Source organism: Narcine bancroftii, chromosome 8 (genome assembly GCF_036971445.1).
Source record: "Narcine bancroftii isolate sNarBan1 chromosome 8, sNarBan1.hap1, whole genome shotgun sequence".
NCBI lineage: Eukaryota > Metazoa > Chordata > Chondrichthyes > Torpediniformes > Narcinidae > Narcine > Narcine bancroftii.
In genome coordinates, this window is record NC_091476.1 from 161,495,694 (window position 1) to 161,516,835 (window position 21,142).

The 21,142-nt window shown below is 37.5% G+C and overlaps 2 protein-coding genes and 1 long non-coding RNA gene across 5 annotated transcripts in view; 1 reads left to right on the forward strand and 2 right to left on the reverse strand.

The window, feature by feature from the left end:
- Positions 1 to 1,893: 1,893 nt before the first annotated feature.
- Positions 1,894 to 15,835, reverse strand: pithd1 (PITH (C-terminal proteasome-interacting domain of thioredoxin-like) domain containing 1). The gene is made up of 6 exons (XM_069895744.1): positions 15,590 to 15,835; positions 10,922 to 10,965; positions 9,343 to 9,420; positions 6,042 to 6,146; positions 5,101 to 5,209; positions 1,894 to 3,471 (listed from the first exon to the last, which is right to left on the reverse strand). Exons 1-6 carry the CDS (start codon positions 15,815 to 15,817, stop codon positions 3,370 to 3,372), a joined length of 666 nt encoding a protein of 221 aa, XP_069751845.1. The 5' UTR covers positions 15,818 to 15,835; the 3' UTR covers positions 1,894 to 3,369.
- On the forward strand, positions 15,824 to 17,287 carry LOC138741518 (uncharacterized). The gene is made up of 2 exons (XR_011343550.1): positions 15,824 to 16,001; positions 17,112 to 17,287. It is a non-coding gene; the product is annotated as an uncharacterized lncRNA (long non-coding RNA).
- A 493-nt stretch (positions 17,288 to 17,780) lies between these two features.
- LOC138741515 (hydroxymethylglutaryl-CoA lyase, mitochondrial-like) overlaps positions 17,781 to 21,142 on the reverse strand; it is a 33,134-nt gene continuing 29,772 nt past the window's right edge. For 2 of the 3 annotated variants that reach the window (XM_069895740.1, XM_069895743.1), the window contains exons 7-9: positions 20,582 to 20,770; positions 19,575 to 19,700; positions 17,781 to 18,368 (exon numbers count right to left, since the gene is read on the reverse strand). In XM_069895740.1, the coding sequence (XP_069751841.1) occupies positions 18,267 to 18,368; positions 19,575 to 19,700; positions 20,582 to 20,770 (417 nt within the window). In that variant the 3' untranslated portion in view covers positions 17,781 to 18,266. The remainder of the gene's footprint in view (positions 18,369 to 19,574; positions 19,701 to 20,581; positions 20,771 to 21,142) is intronic. The other variant, XM_069895742.1, reaches the window with a different exon arrangement.

Genomic DNA, 21,142 nt, shown 5'->3' on the forward strand with positions numbered 1-21,142 from the left:
GTAGCACCTTTTTAATTGGGCCTCTATATAGTCCAAATATGGTTGCTATATTTTTATAAATACATCATACTTGTTCTTTTGATTATATGTGATTTTTTTCCCATAGGTATACAACTGTTCATCTCGGTCTTCCATTGTGATATCTGAAGAGGGAATAGGATTTCCAAATAATCTCAATACATTTCTTAGACACAGCTAAAGCTATTTTAACAAATGAAATCTGAAATTTAGTTAATTATTTATTTCAATAAAATTGCCCAAAAGAAAAAGCTCCGGATGTCTGCAAAAGCCACCCCTGTTATCCTTGTTAGTATTTCAGTAATATCCTTCCAATAAGGTCTCACCCTCACACATGACCACATAGCCTGTACAAACATTCCTATTTCTATTCCACATCTAAAGCACATCTCCTATATTTCTGATTTCAGACCAGCATGTTTCCATTATTGCAACTCCTAAATCCAACTCCAATCTCTGTAAAACTGCTTTTGCACTTTTATTTTGGAGAGCCAAGTACATTTTAGATATAAATTTAGATGTGTTCTCCAGCCAAATCGTTCATTCCATCTCACTAATTTTGGGTGGGGCTAAGTTTGGTCCCCATCTTTCTCTTAAGAATGATCTTAAGTGGAGAAAGCAAAAGAATGTCCCATTAGCTACTCCATACTTATTTCTTAATTGTTCAAGACATGAGATCCTTCCATATAACAATCATCAACATCATTCCTTTGTCATACCATGAATTCAATATTTTGTTACCCAGATTCATAGGCAGTAGCACATTTTTACTTGTCCTCAGTGATATAACTGTTTTTTTTCCCAATACATTCATTTATTTCTTGCCATATTCTAATCACGTGTATTAATGTAGGATTGTCCATTTTTTTGTTATTGACAACATTCCACTTTATATAAAGTTCTTCATTGTCTCCTCTTTTATTGAATTCAGTCCCATTCAAATCCATTGAAGAGGAACTGTTTTCTTCAAAGGAAGATGATAAAAATCTTGCTTGTGCTGATAGATAATACTTCTTAAAATCAAGGAGTCCAAGTCCTTCAATTTATAATCTATGTTAATTTTTCCAGTGCAATTCTTGGTATTTTATTTCATAGGAACTGTAGTATACAATTATGTAATAATTAAAGAAATCTTTAGTTAGTGCAACAGGCAATGATCGAGAGATACTATAGTCTTGGCATTACATTCATTTTTATACAATATATCCTTCCTATTAATGTAATCGGCAGATCTTTTCATTTCTGTAAATCTTTTTCTATTTTTTCTAATAAAGTGGTATATTTAAGCTTATATAAATTCTGTAAATTATTATTGTCATTATTCCTAAGTATTTAATTCTATCCTTCTTCATTTAAATCTACTGCCTTTTGGTATTTTTCAGTCAAAAGTTTTGCAATGGCAATATCTCACTTTTGTCCATATTTATTTTGCATCCCAATATTCTTCCATATTTTTCTAATATTGTTTGTAAACTTACCAAGGATTCAGGTGGGTCAGACATCTATAATAGCACATCATCAGCAAATAAACTGCTTTTATGTTCTTGTCCTACGTTGAAGCCCTTAATATCCAGATCTCTTCTTATAATCTCCACCAGAGGTTCAATAGCGAGTGTAAATAAACCTGGAGATGGGGACACCCCTCTCTACTCAATGGAAATTTTTTTAGCTTGTGGCTTATGATAAAGATATAATTCCTTTGTCATAACCATGAATTCAATATTTTGTTACCCAGATTCATAGGCAGTAGCACATTTTTACATAATGGTGTCCTCAGTGATAGACCTGTTTTTTTTTCAATACCTTCATTTATTTCTTGCCATATTCTAATAATGTAGGATTTTCCCCATTTTCTTGTTATTGACAACATTCCACTTTATATAAAGTCCTTCATTGTTTCCTCTTTTATTGAATTCAGTCCCATTCAAATCCATGAAGAGAAACTGTTTTCTCTGACAAATGTTATTTCTCAACTTGACAGGTTTCTTTAGAAAAATATTTTACATTGATTTAATTTTCCTCCTCAGAACAATCTGTTCTCACTCCTTGTTACATGGTTATTTTTTAAAATTGTCAGTTTTTCTGCAAACCACTATATGTCACAACTCTTGCAGAAGGGAAGTTTTGGCCAATCTCAGGTTAACTCTAGATCTATTCAACATTACAATGAAGACAGACATTGGTTTTATTTTCATGTTCTTGCTTTACAATCTGCTTCATGAGAATATTGCATATTTTAGGCAGCTCATTCACTTGCTTGTGTGTTTTGGAATCAAATGCATTCCATTAAAAATAGTCACTAGCCAACAGTACCTCAATTTATAGTGTAAAGATTGGTGGTTTCAAGAAGGGACAGATCATGTCCAATTACTAGCAATTATATTTTACTTTTTCCACAAAACCATATTTGTATTGTCTTGCAAATTTCAAACACAAAAATAGTTCCAACCCAGTATATGTTATCAACAAAAACCATGAAACAAATTCACTTTTATATTAACACCAGCTGTACAGTATACTTTTATTTATTGGACTGAGGCTATCCAATCTAATAGATTAAGGCATATGAAGAGAGAAGGCAAATAAGGAGAAGAAAACCTGATAGCAAGTTACATAGGATCAACAGAGATTGCTGAAGCATTTAGTTCATTACATCTTTGGGCAGATTGTTTTGATGTATGCTATTAATATGAGTTTTAATAGTCACTCTTAATACTGAACAATATCCCTGACATTCATTTTATTGTCACTTTGGTATCCAAGATCAAATGGACATGTAAAAATAATTCCTTCCAATGTGCACATTTCATATCATGATGAACTTCTTCTCGGGTGTATAATTATTCTTAAATCTAATTTTGTTAATCTTTATAATTTACCCAAAAAAAGCTTTATTCTTCTTGTGGGCCAAATTATTCAATCCAGAAACAAACCTCATGAGATTACTGTAATGTGTGGCTTTTATTAGGGGTGTGTGAAGGGGTTGCAGAGAGGAGAAAGAGGAAAAACAGACAGGACATAGATGCAGGTTAAAAGAAAATAATCTAATTTTGACCAAGAACATCAATATGTCAGCTATTTGTGCTTGCTTGCAAATGTTTTAACATTAAAAAAAACCCCAAAAGCAGCAACTGTTAGCTCTTATTTAAAGCAAATTTAAAGTTCTTCTTTTAACAGTAAATGTCATCTCCTTAATAATCTGCTCACCACTCCTTTAACGGTGCACAGAAGCTGAAATCACATTAAACCTATATACCAATCTGTTCCACCAGTTGTTTACTGCATTCTGATAGATAGTCCAGAAGTACTTTAGTCTTTCCCTTTTCACTGTATGCTGAAGCTTCAGAGGTTTTAAGCGATGAAGTGTGTGCGAGGAGTGATGAGGTCAGTTTTGTGATCCATGGGATTGGCAGAAGCTTCATATGTACAAAGTGTTACTTCATGTCTATGGCTCTGTCAAAAAAATAAAGTTTGTTTGTTATACTATACATAACCAGACTAAACACTGTTTCTCCAGAGCATGGTGCATACACATACACACAGTACACAGCACATAATAATCACATACATAAAGAAAGGATTTAAAATGAATATATACAAATATTTTGGGATGATTTACTTGGTTACAGAATATGGAACATCAATCTCACAACCTGTGGGAAGAAGCCAGGCAGTCCTAATTTTGATGCTCCTGTATCTCCTTCTTGATGTTAGTGGGTCAAAAATATTGTGTGATGGATGGAAAGGGGCCTCTATTTTTCTTTGAACCTTACTTGAGCAAAGCCTGTGGTTAATGTGGCCAAAAGAGGAAAGAGAGACCTTGATAATCTTCTCAGCCGTTTTGATGATCCTCTGTATAGACCCAGTCTGATCCTTTGAAGTTAACATACCACACAATGACGCAGCCAGACTGGACACTTTCAATTGTGTTCCTGTAAAATGTTATCAAGATGGGAGCCGGTAGTCTTGCCTTTTTCAAATTTCTCAGGAAGTGTACGCACTGCTGCACCTTCCTGACTTGTGTTGTTGGTCAAGGATAGATCTTCCTTTATAAGCATATTGAGGAATTTTATGCTCTCCATTCTTTAGACTTCCTAAAGTCCAAAATCATCTCCTTTGCCTTGTCCTCGTTGAGACACAGGTTGTTGTTCTTGCACTTTTTGTGAGATTCCCAACCTCCTCTCTGTAAACCAAGTAATCATTGTTGCCGATGAGGACAGCTACTGTCGTATCATCTGCCAATTTGATGAATCTTGTGGGGCAGTTGTGGATCAGTAGCATATGCTCCAGTATTCAGCATGATGGGACAACTCAAGATTTTGCTACCATGCCAGAATGACTCAAGTCTTTTGGTCAAGAAGTCCAGCATCCATTTGCAGAGAGGGGTTTTGAGTCCTGGCGAGAACAGTTTATCCATCAACCTTTACAGTATGATCATGTTGAACACTGAGATGAAGTTATTTGAGCAACAGCCTGGTGTATGAGGCATCATCCAAGTGGGAAAGGATGGAGTTGACAGTCAAGACTATAGCATCATCTGTGGACAACTAATATTATGCTAGAGAGTTATATTTCAGGTCAGATTTAGACTTCCTATGAATTTTGCAATGCTGCAATGACCTCCAGAACAAACCATTTAAAACATTCACATTCCTGGTTATTATTCAGTGGGATAAGTCTTAATTTCATTTGATATCAGGATCTTTGTTTTGTTCTTATGCATTTAGTGTAGCAAGTTGTTTGCCCTGAACTTCTACCTGAAGGACGACAATACTACCAATTCCAGAAGGCCACTGAGGCCTTCAAACTGTACCAAAAAACTAAAATAAGGGCCCAAAGAGAGAAGTTGGAGACAATTAGGAAAATGAATGCATTTGTCTGCTAGCCTCATTTCTAGTATTTGGAGCATCTCTCACAATATGATTATAAATATTACAATGTTCAAAAGGGCTGCAGTGTAATTACACAGCTCCTTTTCACAGTTCTCAATCAGATCACATTGGAATATTGTTTTGCAGCAAATAATCCTCAAACAATGCAAGTTCTTATCAATGAACTGTTTCGGTGTCCGATTAGACTCACCTCTGACCACTCCCCTCGCAATCCAATATAATAAATTTTTGATGTCTCTGCACCAAAATTCTTAGCAATGTGAATGGAAAGATGATAAACACTGGAGAAACGAGCTACCCTAAAAGCAAATGCAAAGAACACCTTTTGAGTTATTAAAAAGTGGTAGAAAAGTATTTTACAAATTACTGGCATCAGTACTTTAAGTTACCACTTTCTTGAAATAATTCTCCAACAAGTGGAAGCTATTTTGTGAGATTCAGGCACTTAAATATTAGCATTGACATATTCTTAGCTACCTTTGATAGCAAGTCAGGGGCTGCAAATGTAGCTTGTGAACATACAGGCTCAGCCCTGGGTACTAGGACAACTTCTTCGGTAGCAATTTAGGATTTATACTGTCTCTGCTGCCCAACTTGTCCACACTGATTAACCTGGCATTCTGGGCTCTTCCCCTATATTAAACGGCCCACAGATTAATTTCAACATGCTGGATGTTTCACTTTTCTTAGCTGTTGATATCACATCTGGATTGGGATTATGCAGCTGAATTTCATTTGGGACACAAGAAGTAATCATCTAACGGGTTGGGTTTTGAACTCAAGTTTCAAAGTTAAAGGATAGCAACACCTCCCAAACACATGAAGTTAACAGATGAATTCAACATTCTTTCCTTTTTTAAAACTTCTGAGCAAGCTCTGTAAGCATCTTACTAGATGCTATGGATGACATTAAAGTTTTACAACAGTAAATACTTCGGTATTTTGGAGGAGGGGGTGTGGGTGATGACATTAAACTGGTCCTCATTACAAATCTAAACCTGTCATTCATAATCAGCAGTGGTTTTATATTCTCTTCTATACAAAAAGGGGTTTGGAATTGCTGAAGTGTTCATTATAGGTGAAAATCAGTTTATTCATTTGTATGTTTTAGCACATCAAAAATGAGCATACTTTGTGACATATTCCAGTTCCCCCGTGACATCTCGGTTCATCTTAAACACTTGGTCGGGTTCTCTGCCTGTATCATCAAATGACATATGTGGGATGTTCTTAAAACTAAATGGAAAACAGAAGAAAATTGATTAGCATGTTCCATGTTATTTCAGCGACTATTCTGCAGCACATACAAAAAACATGACATTCACTTCTACTTCCTCTCTTGGTGCATCCAATTATCTAGCCTCTCAAATCTGCTTTGAGGGTATCCCATAGGAGGAATTTATCTGGAGTAGAGGTATGGTTGCCCTCGCAAAATATGTCAATCTGTGTCCTTATAAAACTACAGAACTCTGGCTTCTTTCACAGCAACACATTAAGACGCCATCTGTATGCCGTATCCTGCTTACCTGGCATTTCTATTGTAGGTGTCGGGAGTGAGTGATCTGAGAGAAGTACTCAGCTTCCATGATCCTAGTCTCTATATAGGCTCAAGCCAATGGTAGCCCTTGCCACCTTTGTTTTCGCTATTTTCTTTGTTGATGGGATCCAGACAAAAATTAAAATCTCCCCCAATAGGATGTTCCCCTTTCCTCTGTCAATCTTAGGAAAGTGCTCTGTATGAACTTTTCGTCATCAAAGTTGGGGATATATACATTTACTTGGGTCCAGGATTCTGAATATATCTGACAGTGCACCATTACAAATCTTCCCGTTTTGTCTATGGTTGTATTCTGTACCCTCATCGGAACACTCTTACCTATCAAAATTGTCACCCCACCCCCCTCACATTGCGTGTGAACTGAACAAGGAAGATATTACCTGAGCCTTTTTAGTTTTTGGAGTTCCTGCTCCATTAAATGTGTTTCTTGGAGAAAGACTAGATCCGCTCCATTTTTTTGAAAAAAAAAATGTGAGCAAAGACTCATTTCCTCTTTACTGCCCCATTCAAAGCATTAATGTTAAAATGAACATATTTTATGCTCTTGGCCCCGGGAACCTCCAGATCAGGGTCCCCTCCATGACTCCACCACCCCATTTCCTTCCTCACCCAACCTTATTCCTCCAGCCATCCGCTCCAGCCTGCCAGGCCCACAACAAACCCTGAAAAACTAAAACAGAGACAAGGGCCACAAGCCCCCGAGGGAGAAATAAAAGAAAGAAGATTTGACAAAAGGAAGAAAAAGAAAAAACAGACGAAGACAACATCAAATACTACACCAAATTTTACCCCCTTACTCATAGAATTTCCCTTCCCACATCTAATTCCCTCTAACCCTTCCTCCCCATGACCTCTGGTGACTTTACCCTCATCATCCCATTCATTTCTAAAGGCCATGTATTTTGCACCCATCTGCCTCCTACACCTCTCCACCCCCACCCGGACCATTTCCTTTTCACAAATTTTTTAAATCGCATATTTATAACTCTAATGGTTGTATCCATTATTACTCTCTTGACCAAAACTATTTCCAACAGTACATTCTTGTATACAACAAAATTACTAACATTGTTCATTTGACACTACACCTATATATATTATTTCCAACAGACCAATAGCCGCTTCACAAACTCCCGGGCCTCTTCAGCCTCTGACAAGAATTTTCTTTCACTTCCTGGCATTATGACTTTTAGGGTTGTTGGGTACCTAAGGACACATTCATACCCTTTCTACTTAGCCATTCTTTTTATTGGCTAAAACTCTTTGCTTGAGGGGGGCCATGCTCATGTCTGGGAAGAATAGTTCTGTCCTCATTATCACCAGTTCTATCTTCTAGTTCAGATACTCTTCCTGATAATCCAGTTAGGGCATTCTCCCATCTATCCATTTTGTTGTATAATTCTCCTGTCTTTTCCTTTAAATTCCTGGCTAGTGTCTTTACCATTCTTATCATAGCTTGTAGGATATAACAAGGGCTCTGTGCCCCCTCCCCCTCTTGCCGATGCCAGCTTGCTGCCACAGTGGGTCCTAGGTCCTCCCTGTGATTTTCCCTCGTCGCTGTCGACCTCGCTAAGGTCGCTGCTGGAGTTGTCTCCCGATGAACGGCTGAGGTCTTCCGCTTCTCCAGGCGAGTTGCTCCTACCGCCTGTCGTACTGCACTCCTGGGTGCACTTCACAATGTCTTGGAGGGGGGGGGGAGGGGAGGGACAAGCCGTGCACTGTTCTTCGAAGCTCGGATCCCTCTGTGGGCCCTTCATCTCCTGACACTCGGCCAGAGACCATGCTGTGTCTCCTCCCCAGGTCATCTTGGTTGACCCTTGTTCATTCTCGGCAGGTCAGACCTCCATCGATGGGGCCTCTCTGGCCTGGACTTGGCATCGTCATCTTGGACTCCACGAGGCAGGCTTGATCAGGAGCCGACCGTTCCTCCTACCTTGCTGGCTGTCTTTGCTTGACTGGTGCTCTTCTTCTCCATTGTAGCAAGGTAGGGTTTTTTTTCTCACTTCTTTGACTTTTGAACCGTTTTTTATTCTTCTGGTCCGGGAGTCTGGGGGGGGTCGATGTCTTACTGCTTTGCTCCTCGTCACATGACGCCAAAAGCTTACTTTTCAATTTGAAATTTGCATACAGAGTTTGTGAACTCTGAAAGTGTTTTAAGAAAACTCAAGGGCAATCTCCAGGTCAAGATTCGGTAAAGAGCTGCGGTACATTCACGTTTTCTCCAATGAGAATCTTCCTCTTTTCTCTCACAATCCAAAAACACAATTCTGACAAACCAACAAGCCCTCTAACAGTTATTTCTAACCAGCCTTTCCAGGAGAAAATCCACCGTTACTTTTTCAGAATACCAATGATTGTTATTAAATGTATTTTCCAGCATTATTTCTGAAATAGTTTGAATTCATTTCTCACAGAATAATAAATTAGGCAAAGAGTCTAAAATAAATAAACTTAACATGATCTATTGACAAATTGAATACTTCCTTCACATCATTCACTACTCAAATTTGAGGTAAAGTATTTATGTATGGATATTATTGAATAATGCTTTCAAATATCAATCTACAGAATAGTCAAAATTCATGTTCTCAAAATAACAAGTTGACACAGTACTCATTGAAAATCTTTCAACTCTGGATCACTTGGCTTATATTTCTTGGTTAGTTCAACTATCATTTTAACTACATTTTAAAAATAAATAACAGATAAAATTATTGTGGATTGTAAGGGTACATTTATAGTTCTCCATGAACTATCTAGAAACAAAAATATGAAAGGAACAATATAATCCAATATACATCCATAACAGTTTATAGATAGATTTAAAAATTGTTAAGCATCTTAAGAGAAAAAATAAAACATTATGGAACTTACAGTCTCATTTCTGATGGATGGGTATCATCATCTTCTCCTATTACAATTATTCCTTTGAGTTTTACATTGCCTGTGAAACTGAATCAAAATAATTTATGATTATGAATTTGAACATACCAGTCAATCTCAGCCTGTATTCTACCCTGTTTAGGTCATCCATAAATCTTTGAAATAAATGTGCACATTTAAAAGAAACCTCAGATCTGACATTTTTGCAATGGGTGTATTTTGCACATTGAGGGGGCCATAATGACACCACACCTCTACTTTCTAAGAAATCTGGAGAGATGTCATCAAATACTTCAATGAATTTCAACATATACACTGTGAAAAGTACATCGACTGGTTGCATCATGGCCCAATAGGGAAATTCGAGTGCCCAGGATCTCAGAAGAAAGTGGCAAACTTAGCCAAATCCATCATGGGCACCAACCTCGCATCCAACAGACACCTTTGTGAGATGTTGGCTCAAGAAGACAACCAACATCTGAAAAGTTCCTTATCACCCAGGTTACATTTTCTCCTCTTTGCTACCTTCAGGTCTGGCACCTCCAAGTTCAGCAACATTTTTTTCCCACTCAAGCTCCTGAACCTTCCTAAACTACACTTGGATCAACAAAGAATTTATCGGTACTCTGCATTATTGAAACGCCACTTTTTTATCTTGAACTAATTGTAACTGTGAAGATTTATTTATCTATCATTTTATCTTTATTATCTCTTTTTCTGTCTTAGCATATTGTGGTAGTTTAATTACACTATTGTATGTGGTGCATCTTATATACCTGTTTGGTTGCAGAATGAAACTGTGTAACTATAAGCATCTATACATATATAATGACAAACTTTCATCTCATCTACATGCTCTTCATGTGTTAACCTCCAATAGTTTTCAGAGATTTTTTTCAAACTTTTCCTCCAGCTTATTAGACAGTCTAATTTCACCTTTTCTTTCTCCTGTTCACCGTTGTACTGCACTATAAAATGTTTACAGATGATTTTTGATATGAGGACTATGTGTCAAAGACAGTACAATAATGCTTTCTGCATTATAATAATGAACAAATCTAAAAAAATATCTTGTCACTGAATTAGCTCCTAGTGAAACTTGAAATATCAATTATTCTTTTTCTCCCACTAATGATGCCTGACCGACTTGAGTTCCTCCTGCAGGTTGTTTGGACATAAATGCAAGTGTGTCTGTTTCTCATGTTAACTTCTACATCATAGGAATATTATTGTAAGATTATTGAAACCTGAGAGTGGGAAGAATTCAGATTCACAAACCTGTAGCATCAAAAAGGGGAAAATACACAATAAAAGGTATTAAAATTTGATTTTTTTTCTTTAAAATTAACTGAAGGGAGAGATTCAATACATCTTCAAAGTTATGATTAGAACTTAGAAAACAATGAATTTTTTTTTCTATTAAATTGGCAGAAAACTAACAACATCATCACGTTAATTTGCACAAATTTGGTAACTTTCAAATACTTACTAAAATGTGTTAAATTATATTTGTGTACTTACTTCTCAATGAGTATAATGCTCATAAGAATATGAATTTTATGGTACTTACGGAATATTAAACAGCAGTTCTTCATCATCTTCACTTTCTACATACTGCAACAGAAAAGTTTCAAACTGTATCAAGTGTTGAAAAGATTTCCTTCATTTCCTTGTACTCTATGATATTCTGTATATTTGGACAAGAAACACATTCAATCAGTTAAGCAATGGTTAGAAAATTTATGACTTCGATCTCAGCAAAACTGAAGTCAATATAAAAAAAACTTGTTAAGTACTTGTTTTTATTTACTTTTTCCCTTTCAAGACCAATTTTCATTCTGAAACACAATTGCAGTCTACCATTGATTTTTAGATGACGGCACTCATAACCCACTCCTTTGACCTTGCAATCTCAATTAGCCTTATTACTCTCACCATTACCTCACATCAGAGAAAGGTCAATCTCTGATCAATTCCTTGCATGGCTCTCCATTCACAAACACTTTACATTCCAAATCCCAACTCTTTCTTCATTTATCCTTGGAAAAAAAGTGACTTTTCCAAATTAACTTCTATTCTCACTTTAAAAATCTCCAAAGTTAACTTAAAATGTTAACTCTGTTCCCTTTCCCACATATGGGGCTTGAACTGATGAGTATTTCTAACATTTTCTGTTTTTAATATCAGATTTTTAGCATCAACTTTTTATTATTATTTTGGGTAATAAGTGGCCTTGCTGTTACGAGCTGCTGAACCAGCTGCAACAGAAATTCAAAACAATGGTTACTTAAACAAAAAGGTCTTTAATGTTCTTCAAACATAACAATATCAATATTTAACATTACTATTAACTCAACCCCCTTCTAATTCTAAGTGCACGTGTATGTAATATGTACGTGTTAAAGAAAGTTCTTTGTTTCACTGTCCAATCGTTCACTTTTCATTTCTCCAAGTTCACTGGTATCAGGCTATTTCCATACTGTGCACAGAATTTAACATTTATGATCTTCATCAGGCTCTGATGCTTTAACTTTGTTGGAGTCAAAGAGAGATATTTGTTGTTTGTTGGACACACACATAAACTGATCTCCTTTAATCAGCCACTTCAGTGTCTTGTCAAAGAAACTTGCCTCCTCTTGGGTTTTCCAAAAGATAACCTCTTCTTCCAGGTTACCACAGAGTTCTTCTTTTTCCCCTATTTCAGGACACCTGGACACCTAAATCCTCACAATCTATACCTTTTTAAAAGATATATTTTATCATAAATTTATTAACTTATTCCATAATATTGCTTTCATTATGATACATCTGCAACAACTATTCTGCTCAGTTCATCCTCACCTCCACTTCTGAAGCCTCAGTTACATGTACAACCATTAATCTTTTTCACACGGGGCATGCCAACAGGTGCATCCTTTTTCTCACTAGCTTGTCTGAAGAAATGGATACTAGATCATTGATTGAGGTTGCTCACTGCAAAGTACTATCAGGCCCTGATTGGTCTGCCTCAACAGGTCACTTGGAAGGCAAAAATAATCCTGGCTAAATCTTACTAATGCAAACTGCCTTATTAATCCTACCTCCTGCCTTTGCTGCCATCCCCACTGTGTGACGAGCTCAGAGACTTCTTTCAACCAGCTGGCTCTGCTCATTCCTTTCCCTTAGACAAAACACTTTTACTTTTTCTACTGCATCAATCCCAATTCTGTTCTTCCCGTCTCCCCTCAAGCCCACAGTTCACTTTGCCCATGAAACTCTCAACTGCTTTGAACCTACTCCCATTAAATTGCTGATATAGTTATTTATTGCTATTTTATTTTTTACCCCCTCCATAAATCTTCGTCCGCGAAGCCAAGCCAAAGAAAAGAAGATTTTTTACTATGTAATAATGGTAAGGCCAACATTATTGACCACCTATTATTGTCCTTGAGAAGGTTTTTGTGAATTGACCCCTTGATTTGCAGAAGTCCTGCTGGTAAAGGGATTTGCTCACTGATTTAGGGGCCAGGCTTTCCAGGGTTGAGACTTTGTGATAATGAAGAAACAGCTTCGGTATACATTTCTATTTCAGGAAGGTTTTTCTCCTACATAAAATTCTCAGAATTGTTTTTTGCAAAAATGATCGTTTTAAGTTATGTTAGGTCTGCTTTGTTCATGAATGAGTGAGACAAACACCAGACTGAGTCGAAATCAGGGTTCTTTGTTCTTTATTACCGGATTGTAACACTTGCGACTAACCATGTTAGACGGAGAATGCATTCTGCCGTTATCAGCAAAATGGTGATTTTTTATACCCTTGGATATGTGCTTAGAACATCATCATATCATTACTTGTCCAATGACTAAAACTGTTGCTATCCTTTCCCTGCTAGCTTCCTGCCTCTCAATCCATCAATGTCTCTCTTATCTTGTAAGTACAAGGATGCATTCACATCTTGTTACAGCCCTGCACATTCCCATCTCATGATGTTTTACCTTACAGTTACAAATGAGTACAATTAACAACACAATTATATTTTTATCTCGTCTCTTACTGCAGCAAAACCATTGCATGTGGTGGCATTCCTATATCCCTGACATCCTTGTCCTTTTTGACACCAGAGGTTGGAAGATGCCTCCTAGAGTAACATAGTCAAGCACTACAAAATGCATATATTGCAGCCAGTGTTTTGGATGGTGTCAGGTGTCTTGTGTGCTGTGGGGCAACAACACTCATGCAGACAAGTTGTGTGAGCTCCATTACACCCCTTATGTGCGACTTGTACGATGCAGAAATTTCTAGAGGAATTTGCCACATGCAAAGTTATCACAAGGGACTTCCCTCAACTACCTGTTTCAACCGGCCACTGAGTTAATCCTCAAGTTGAAGACCATGCGCTGAAATATTGTTCATCAAAAGGTACAATGGATGGAATCTTCACCATTTGATGATACAAGAAAAATGAAGGGAGAACATCAACCAGACATGGCTTTCCTTGATCTTTCAAATGCCTTGGACACTGTCAATTGGGGGGCAGTTGGAAATGAGGAGGATGGGTTTCAAATTTTGATGCCCTTAGAAATTTGTCTTAATTCTACAACTGGTACATAATGAGATGTTTGCTAAGCTCCAAACCAACAAGCTTAATGCAAATCCACACCCTGAGTTGGGACAAAGAAGTCAGTGTCATCATTCCAACCTTCTTCTTGAATCATTCTTACCAAAACATTGTAAACCATCTCCAACAACTTCCCTCTGTATTTGGAAAATACTTCAGGATAAATGGCAAATTCTTCAGTCTTTCTCATTTCCTTTCTAGAACTAAAGTCCTTACATTGGTTTGGTGTTAAATTTCATTTGACAATGTGCCTGGTATTTCTATCATAAAAGATGTCATAAAAGACATGCAGTGGGGTTTTTCTCCTACATAAAATTCTCAGTATTGTAGTTTGCAAAAATTAGTTTTAAGTTACCAATGAGTGGCTTTAACAGCACAATTATATTTTTATCTCATCTCTTAATGCAGCAGAACCATTAAAGCATTATGTCTCTTTGGCTTGGCTTTGCGGACGAAGATTTATGGAGGGGTAATGTCCACGTCAGCTGCAGGCTCGTTTGTGGCTGACAAGTCTGATGTGGGACAGGCAGACACGGTTGCAGTGGTTGCAAGGGAAAATTGGTTGGTTGGGGTTGGGTGTTTGGTTTTTCCTCCTTTGTCTTTTGTCAGTGAGGTGGATATTATGTAGTTAGTTGACAATCCATTAATATGGATAGTCATGTGTTTGAGTAACAACTCTGCAGGATTTACATCTCATTGTTTGCAGAAGCTGATTCTAGAAATCACAATATGAATAAAACATATGGACTGAATAGAGCCTTGGTTTAAAACTGTATATGGCATTTGCATAGAATATACTAATTCTTATAGTGTACATATTTGCAGCATCACCGTCTGAGAAATATGTTCTCAGACAATATAGCTAGATCTATCAAAATCAGTCAATTCTCTAATGCTAATGGGAAGTGGTTGGAAATATCATCTTTTCTCAAAGCAGAAGAAAAGTTATTTTCAATGTTAACCATGAACTACCAGTGAAATCCAGTGATTTAGATGGATCCCTTGCTTTTTCCTACTACCAAGTTTAACAGCACAATTATATTTTAATCTCGTCTCTCCCTGCAACAAAACCATTGCCAGTGGTGGCATTCCTCTATCCCTGACATCCTTGTCCTTTTTGACACCAGAGGTCAAAGGGTTGGCAGGGTTGAGGGCAAGTTTCCCATTTGCCCTCAATTTTTGACGCCAACTGAATTTTAATCCTAAAATGGTATGAAGGCAGATCACGGGCCTTTCGACCCAGCATGACTGCAATGATCACGTCTAAACTAATCCCATCTCCCAGCTCGTGGACCATATCCAGATGTGTGTCCAGATGCCCCTTAAATGTTGCTGACAGAACTGCTTTGACAGCATGGTCCAAGTGCCTACCTTTCTGTACAAAAATCACCTCTCCTTTCAACTTAACTTCTCTCACCATTCCCTCTGGTGAAATTTCCATCCTGGGAAAAGGATTCTGCCCATCTGCCTCTCACACGTGCATCAGGCCAACTCACTCGTGATTGCAGCTGGGCCCTCATTTTGCACAAATAAAGCGGTTTAATGTTGCCCCATTTACCGTAACGATCCTATGCTAAAACATTGCCACATGCACCAAGTGATCCCCAGTGTGCAGACTGATCCGGCTCAGCCTCCCATACCTTAGAGCGGTCCTGCCTCTCCTCCCAGGGTTTGAAGACCAATTTGCCAGAACCCTCTCTGGACTCGTTCAGACACTCCAACCTCTCGTGATCAATCTTCTTGTAGAGGCCATACTCCATACCCGTCTCGGCAGGATCCTGGTGCCCCTCACAGTGACAGCGGCCATGCCCGTGACCAGACATCTGCAGCGGCTCGGTCGCGCGGCCCATCAACGTCAGCAGCGTCATCACTGGCCGATCACGTGACACGCCCCGCGTGAACCGGAACCAGAACCGGGCCGCGACCCCCTCTCCCTCGGAAGGGAACTGCGATGCGGTCGGAAATCCAACGGTGAAGCCTTTTGTTTCAAGGGCATCATGGAAAGGATTTGGACGAAAGTTTTAGCAGCGAAGCGTCGAACCCTTGAATTAAGTGAGGGACCCCCCCCCCCCCCCATGAACGGACGCTACCTCTCTCTCTTGCCCCTGTATGACGATGACCGAGTGCGGGGTGGGAATGGGGGCTGTGCAGAAACGGGCCAATCCATCCCCCTCGAAACCAACGCTGCAACGTCTCCTCACTCTGGTCGTTTTCGTTCCGCTCGAGATACCCAAACGTGGCAATAGTTAAACTTGATGGGGGCTTTCTATGGGGGGGGGGGTGGGGGGTCCCGGTACTTTGAGGCGAAAAAAATGCTCTTCAATCCTTCTAACACAGGCTTTAACCAGGGTCATCAGATTATTTAAATGGGCAAGGACTAAATTTTAAAAGAGAATATTACAACTATTGTAGCATGTTTGAAATGAATCTTTGGCTTGGCTTCGCGGACGAAGATTTATGGAGGGGGTAAAAGTCCACGTCAGCTGCAGGCTCGTTTGTGGCTGACAAGTCCGATGCGGGACAGGCGGACACGGTTGCAGCGGTTGCAGGGGAAAATTGGTGGGTTGGGGTTGGGTGTTGGGTTTTTCCTCCTTTGTCTGCGTATACAGAGCCATTGTCATACCCACACTCCTGTTCGGCTCCGAATCATGGGTCCTCTACCGGCATCACCTACGGCTCCTAGAACGCTTTCACCAGCGTTGTCTCCGCTCCATCCTCAACATTCATTGGAGCGACTTCATCCCCAACATCGAAGTACTCGAGATGGCAGAGGCCAACAGCATCGAATCTACACTGTTGAAGATCCAACTGCGCTGGGTAGGTTATGTCTCCAGAATGGAGGACCATCGCCTTCCCAAGATCGTGTTATATGGCGAGCTCTCCACTGGCCATCGTGTCAGAGGTGCACCAAAGAAGAGGTACAAGGACTGCCTAAAGAAATCTCTTGGTGCCTGCCACATGGACCACCACCAGTGGGCTGATATCGCCTCAAACCATGCATCTTGGCGCCTCACAGTTCGGCGGGCAGCAACCTCCTTTGAAATGAATAATGCAAGGGAAATTTAAGGATATATTTGATTAAATATTAAAATGTTAGCTCATTTTGCTGTTCATTCATGTCTTAGTTATCAAAATTAAACCACACTTTGTTTCTTTACACAGATTTGACGAACCATTAAATTTCGATGAATGTGCATTTCCAATGTGATGCTGGAGACAAAGCACATTGGTAAAATCCACACGTGTAAATACATACATTCTTTAAATTCAACAAATGGGCCAGACATAAACTAGTTTGTCAAGTTACGGGCAATTACAACGAGAAAATTGTAAATCAATTGTTCTACTAGTTTATTTATTACATTTATTTCTTTCTTCAAATAATCCTCAAAGATTGAAATTTATATACATTATATAGCATTAAGGAAATTATAATTATACTAAATCTGTACAAGTATCTAGAATATTGAGGTGTAAAATCAATAACATTTTCTCTATTACAAATTCTGCAAATTAAAAAAAATGCTATTTTGTAACACTTAAATTGAATGAATTGTAGTACAAACAAAATCATTTGTATTCTCAGGTAAAAACTAATTTCAAAAGCTTTTGATCATGTTGATAGTTTCTATCATCTAATATGCATCTACCTATTACGCAGATTTTCTTAGAATTTTTAAAACTCTAAACAGTTAATTACCTTCCTAAAGAGGAGAAAAATAGGCTCTGTGTATTTTTCTTTAATATAGGTTTCACAATGTCCAATGGGTGATCTGACAGTAAACAACTGCAATAGATAGTTTTTCATTAAATAGTGTGAAAAACAAAATATTCCAGAATGTAGCCCAAGATTTTATATAGAAATTGTAACATTGCTGAGGATCACATTCAACAAGCAAATCTTCGATAACAATCCCCTGAAAACCATGCTTGTATTTCATCCCTCAAAATCAAAACATTTCAATTCATTTTAATTATATGCAGTGGAAAAACCTCTAAATTAAGAATCGGTTCTTCTTGGTTTTTTGCTTCTTTAATATTTTTAAACCATTAAATGTAGGTTTATAGAGGCCCTTTCTACAGAGCTTATGCCAGTAAATATGTTTGTGTATTTTGAAGGGTTTGTGTTTGCTTGCATCAGTCAGGTGAACAGGCTGTGAACAAATGTCTTATTGGGTTTTTCAATTTGAATCACATTGAAGAAAAATACAAAATACTTTGCCATTCTTTTGTTTTAGCCTTGGGGACAGCTGGACATTTGTGCACTAGAGCATTTTCATGGTAGACCCTCAACCCGTTTCAGTATTTTTTTACTGATTATAACTTGCAAGATGCTTGAGCCACTTTGGAATTGGTTTTCCTCTTCAAAGCTTTGCAGATGAATGCACCAGCCTCCATTAACTTCTGCAGATCCACTCCCTAAATATACAACACAAAAAAGTTTGAGCACTCAGAGAAGATTTTCTTCTACCTTACAGTATTTGTGTAACAGATATTGATTAGCAAAAAATCTGCATCAGTAATGTACAGAAATTACAAGAATAATCGCACCATGTTGTGAATTCTAATCATGCAAAAATTTTCACGTCACGAATTAAATTATTTCAGCTTCATCACCCTACAGTTTAACCAACTGTTATTTAAGAAACACCACAAAAAGGACTGTGCACTAAGTCAACATTTTTTTTTAAAAGACTTGCACAATGGTAACTGAATAGGTTTATCTATCTTGTAATAATTATTACTTTTTAATTTAATATATACACTGTTGTAGTTTGTAGTTTTTTTCTTTATGAAGTATCTGTTTGGCTGCAGCAAATAAGAATTTGATGCACATGTACATGTCAATGAACTAGCATCAGTGGTGCACTCATTGACAAAGAAAAATGTCAATTAAGATTTAAAAAGGAAATGTGGAAAAAGTGATTTTGCTTTACTCCTGTTCATAGCCGTCAAAATATGATTCAACTTCTGATTTTCTCATCAAAATCTTGCATTCTTCATTTACAAACAATCATATGGCTTACTCCCAGTGAGGCATGTTCAAATCTACAGTAAATTGGTTGGCTTTGCCTGCTTTGTCCATCTGATTAAATGCTTTCTGGGAGTTTTCAATCAATTAATATTGCTGTGATTTTTCCTTGTTTCAAACACAAACCAATATAAGTAATTCTCCCCAAAACTCTAAAGCAGAATATCAATTACTTAGCACCAAATTCAGCGGTGCAGTTAGAAACATCCATGAAATACCATCCTACATCAAGCTTCAGGACAGCTCCAGCATTGGTTTCACTTTTGCACTCAACAATACCTTGTTTTTAAAAAATTAACATCTACAGACTCAAATAGTACTGAACTGAGTATAAATTAGGGATAGGGATGCTAATTTCATCCTATAATGTGGCATAATAACAATAATTTACAGGAATAAAACTGAATATGCAACTAAAATACAGGCAAGATCTGAGGTGCAAAGAGAAATGTAATTGTCAGATCTCATGAAAGAATCTGTTCTATTACCTTAAAAAACTTTCACAAGGATAAATCATATTTGATTGATATTGACGTATAAATTTTGAGCAATCTAAAATGAAAATAAATGGGTTACATAAAAAGACAACTTACTGTGCGAATTCCTAACCCATTCAACATGTAGACTACATCCTCCGTTGCCACATTGCCTGATGCACCGGCTGCATAAGGACAACCACCCAAGCCAGCCACTGATGAATCCACTGTACAGATTCCCATCTGAAAATTCAGAGAAAACATCAGCTTAGTGACACTGTGCCTAGTCTCTCGGTGACTCCCGTGGTTTGAATTACTGTATAGCTCTGCTCTTGTAGGGCTAAAAAAAAGCCCAGCAAACTTCATAGTACAAGTCAGTTAAATGGGTCTGGCAGTGGCCATTTCTTGTTTTTCATTAATTTCCCTAGCCTCATTTTCTTTGCTTTTTTAAAAAAAAACATCATCAATGGAAACTTATTTATATATAGCTTTATTTCATACTCTATTTTTCTATCACTAACCTAATTTTCTTTGCTTTTTAAAAAAATGTACAATCTTGGCTTGCTACATGCTTGTTCTTTATGCTGTTTCTCAAATGAGGTGATAGAAGAATCATTTCCCTACTTTGTAATTTTTAAATCAGTAGCACAACTCCAGAAAAAGCTTGAAATATCTTTTGTAAATTGTGCTGTATTCCAAATATAAAACAATCTTTTCATACAATAAATAATTACTTTTTTTATTATCTTTGTATTGAAGTCTGCAAATGTCTCATTTTACTTTATATAGAGCTCCATATACAACTACTAGAGACATTTTGTTCATTATTGCAACTGTAATATCTTCGTTAGCTTCAATACCCTTGGTTAAAAGGAATCTATAAATTTAAAATGTTCATCTTTGAGAAATTTAATTAAAAGGCACCATTCCTGTCATTTCTGCTCTGATTAGAATGCATTTCTAATGGTTAGATTGCACAGCTTTGTCCAGAAGCACACAAAAATCCTCAAGTAATCGATCTGTAGGCTTAACAGAGTAAAGTTGCATTAATTGATCCAAAAAGGGAGCTTATTGAAGCTATTTTAGTCTAATTATATTTTTCAGTTCAAAACAAAAACACTTGCCTGTAATGCTGCAAAGATGTTGACAAGAGCCTGACCATATGTATCATGACAGTGAACAGCTAATGCACTGACTGGAACTTCCTTGATTACAGCTGCCAGCATTTTGTGCATGCTGCCTGGTGTTCCTACACCAATGGTATCTCCCAGAGATATTTCATAACAGCCCATGGAATAAAGCTTCTTGGCCACCTGCAGAAAGCATACCATCAACACTTTTGATCGGGCCTATCAATTCTTTAATGCATTTTAAACTCACTGTTATGTATCTATGTGGATGGGAAGAGAGAACACAACTGTTTCTAACTTTGTTTAAAAGTTCACTGATTTTATAACTTAGTAGACTAGAATCAATTAAGGTCAACAGGGCATTAAAAGATGTGAAATGTGGTAAATGGTTAAAGAAATCTTGCAATTCTCAACAGATTACCATTACATTTAGAGAAAAATCAATGGGAAAAATGATTCACTCCAACAAATTGAAGTACAAGATCGAGAAAAAATAGTTTATAACATTGCAAGGCATTAGGTTCAAGGTCTGAGAGTTATAGAAACCAGTGTATT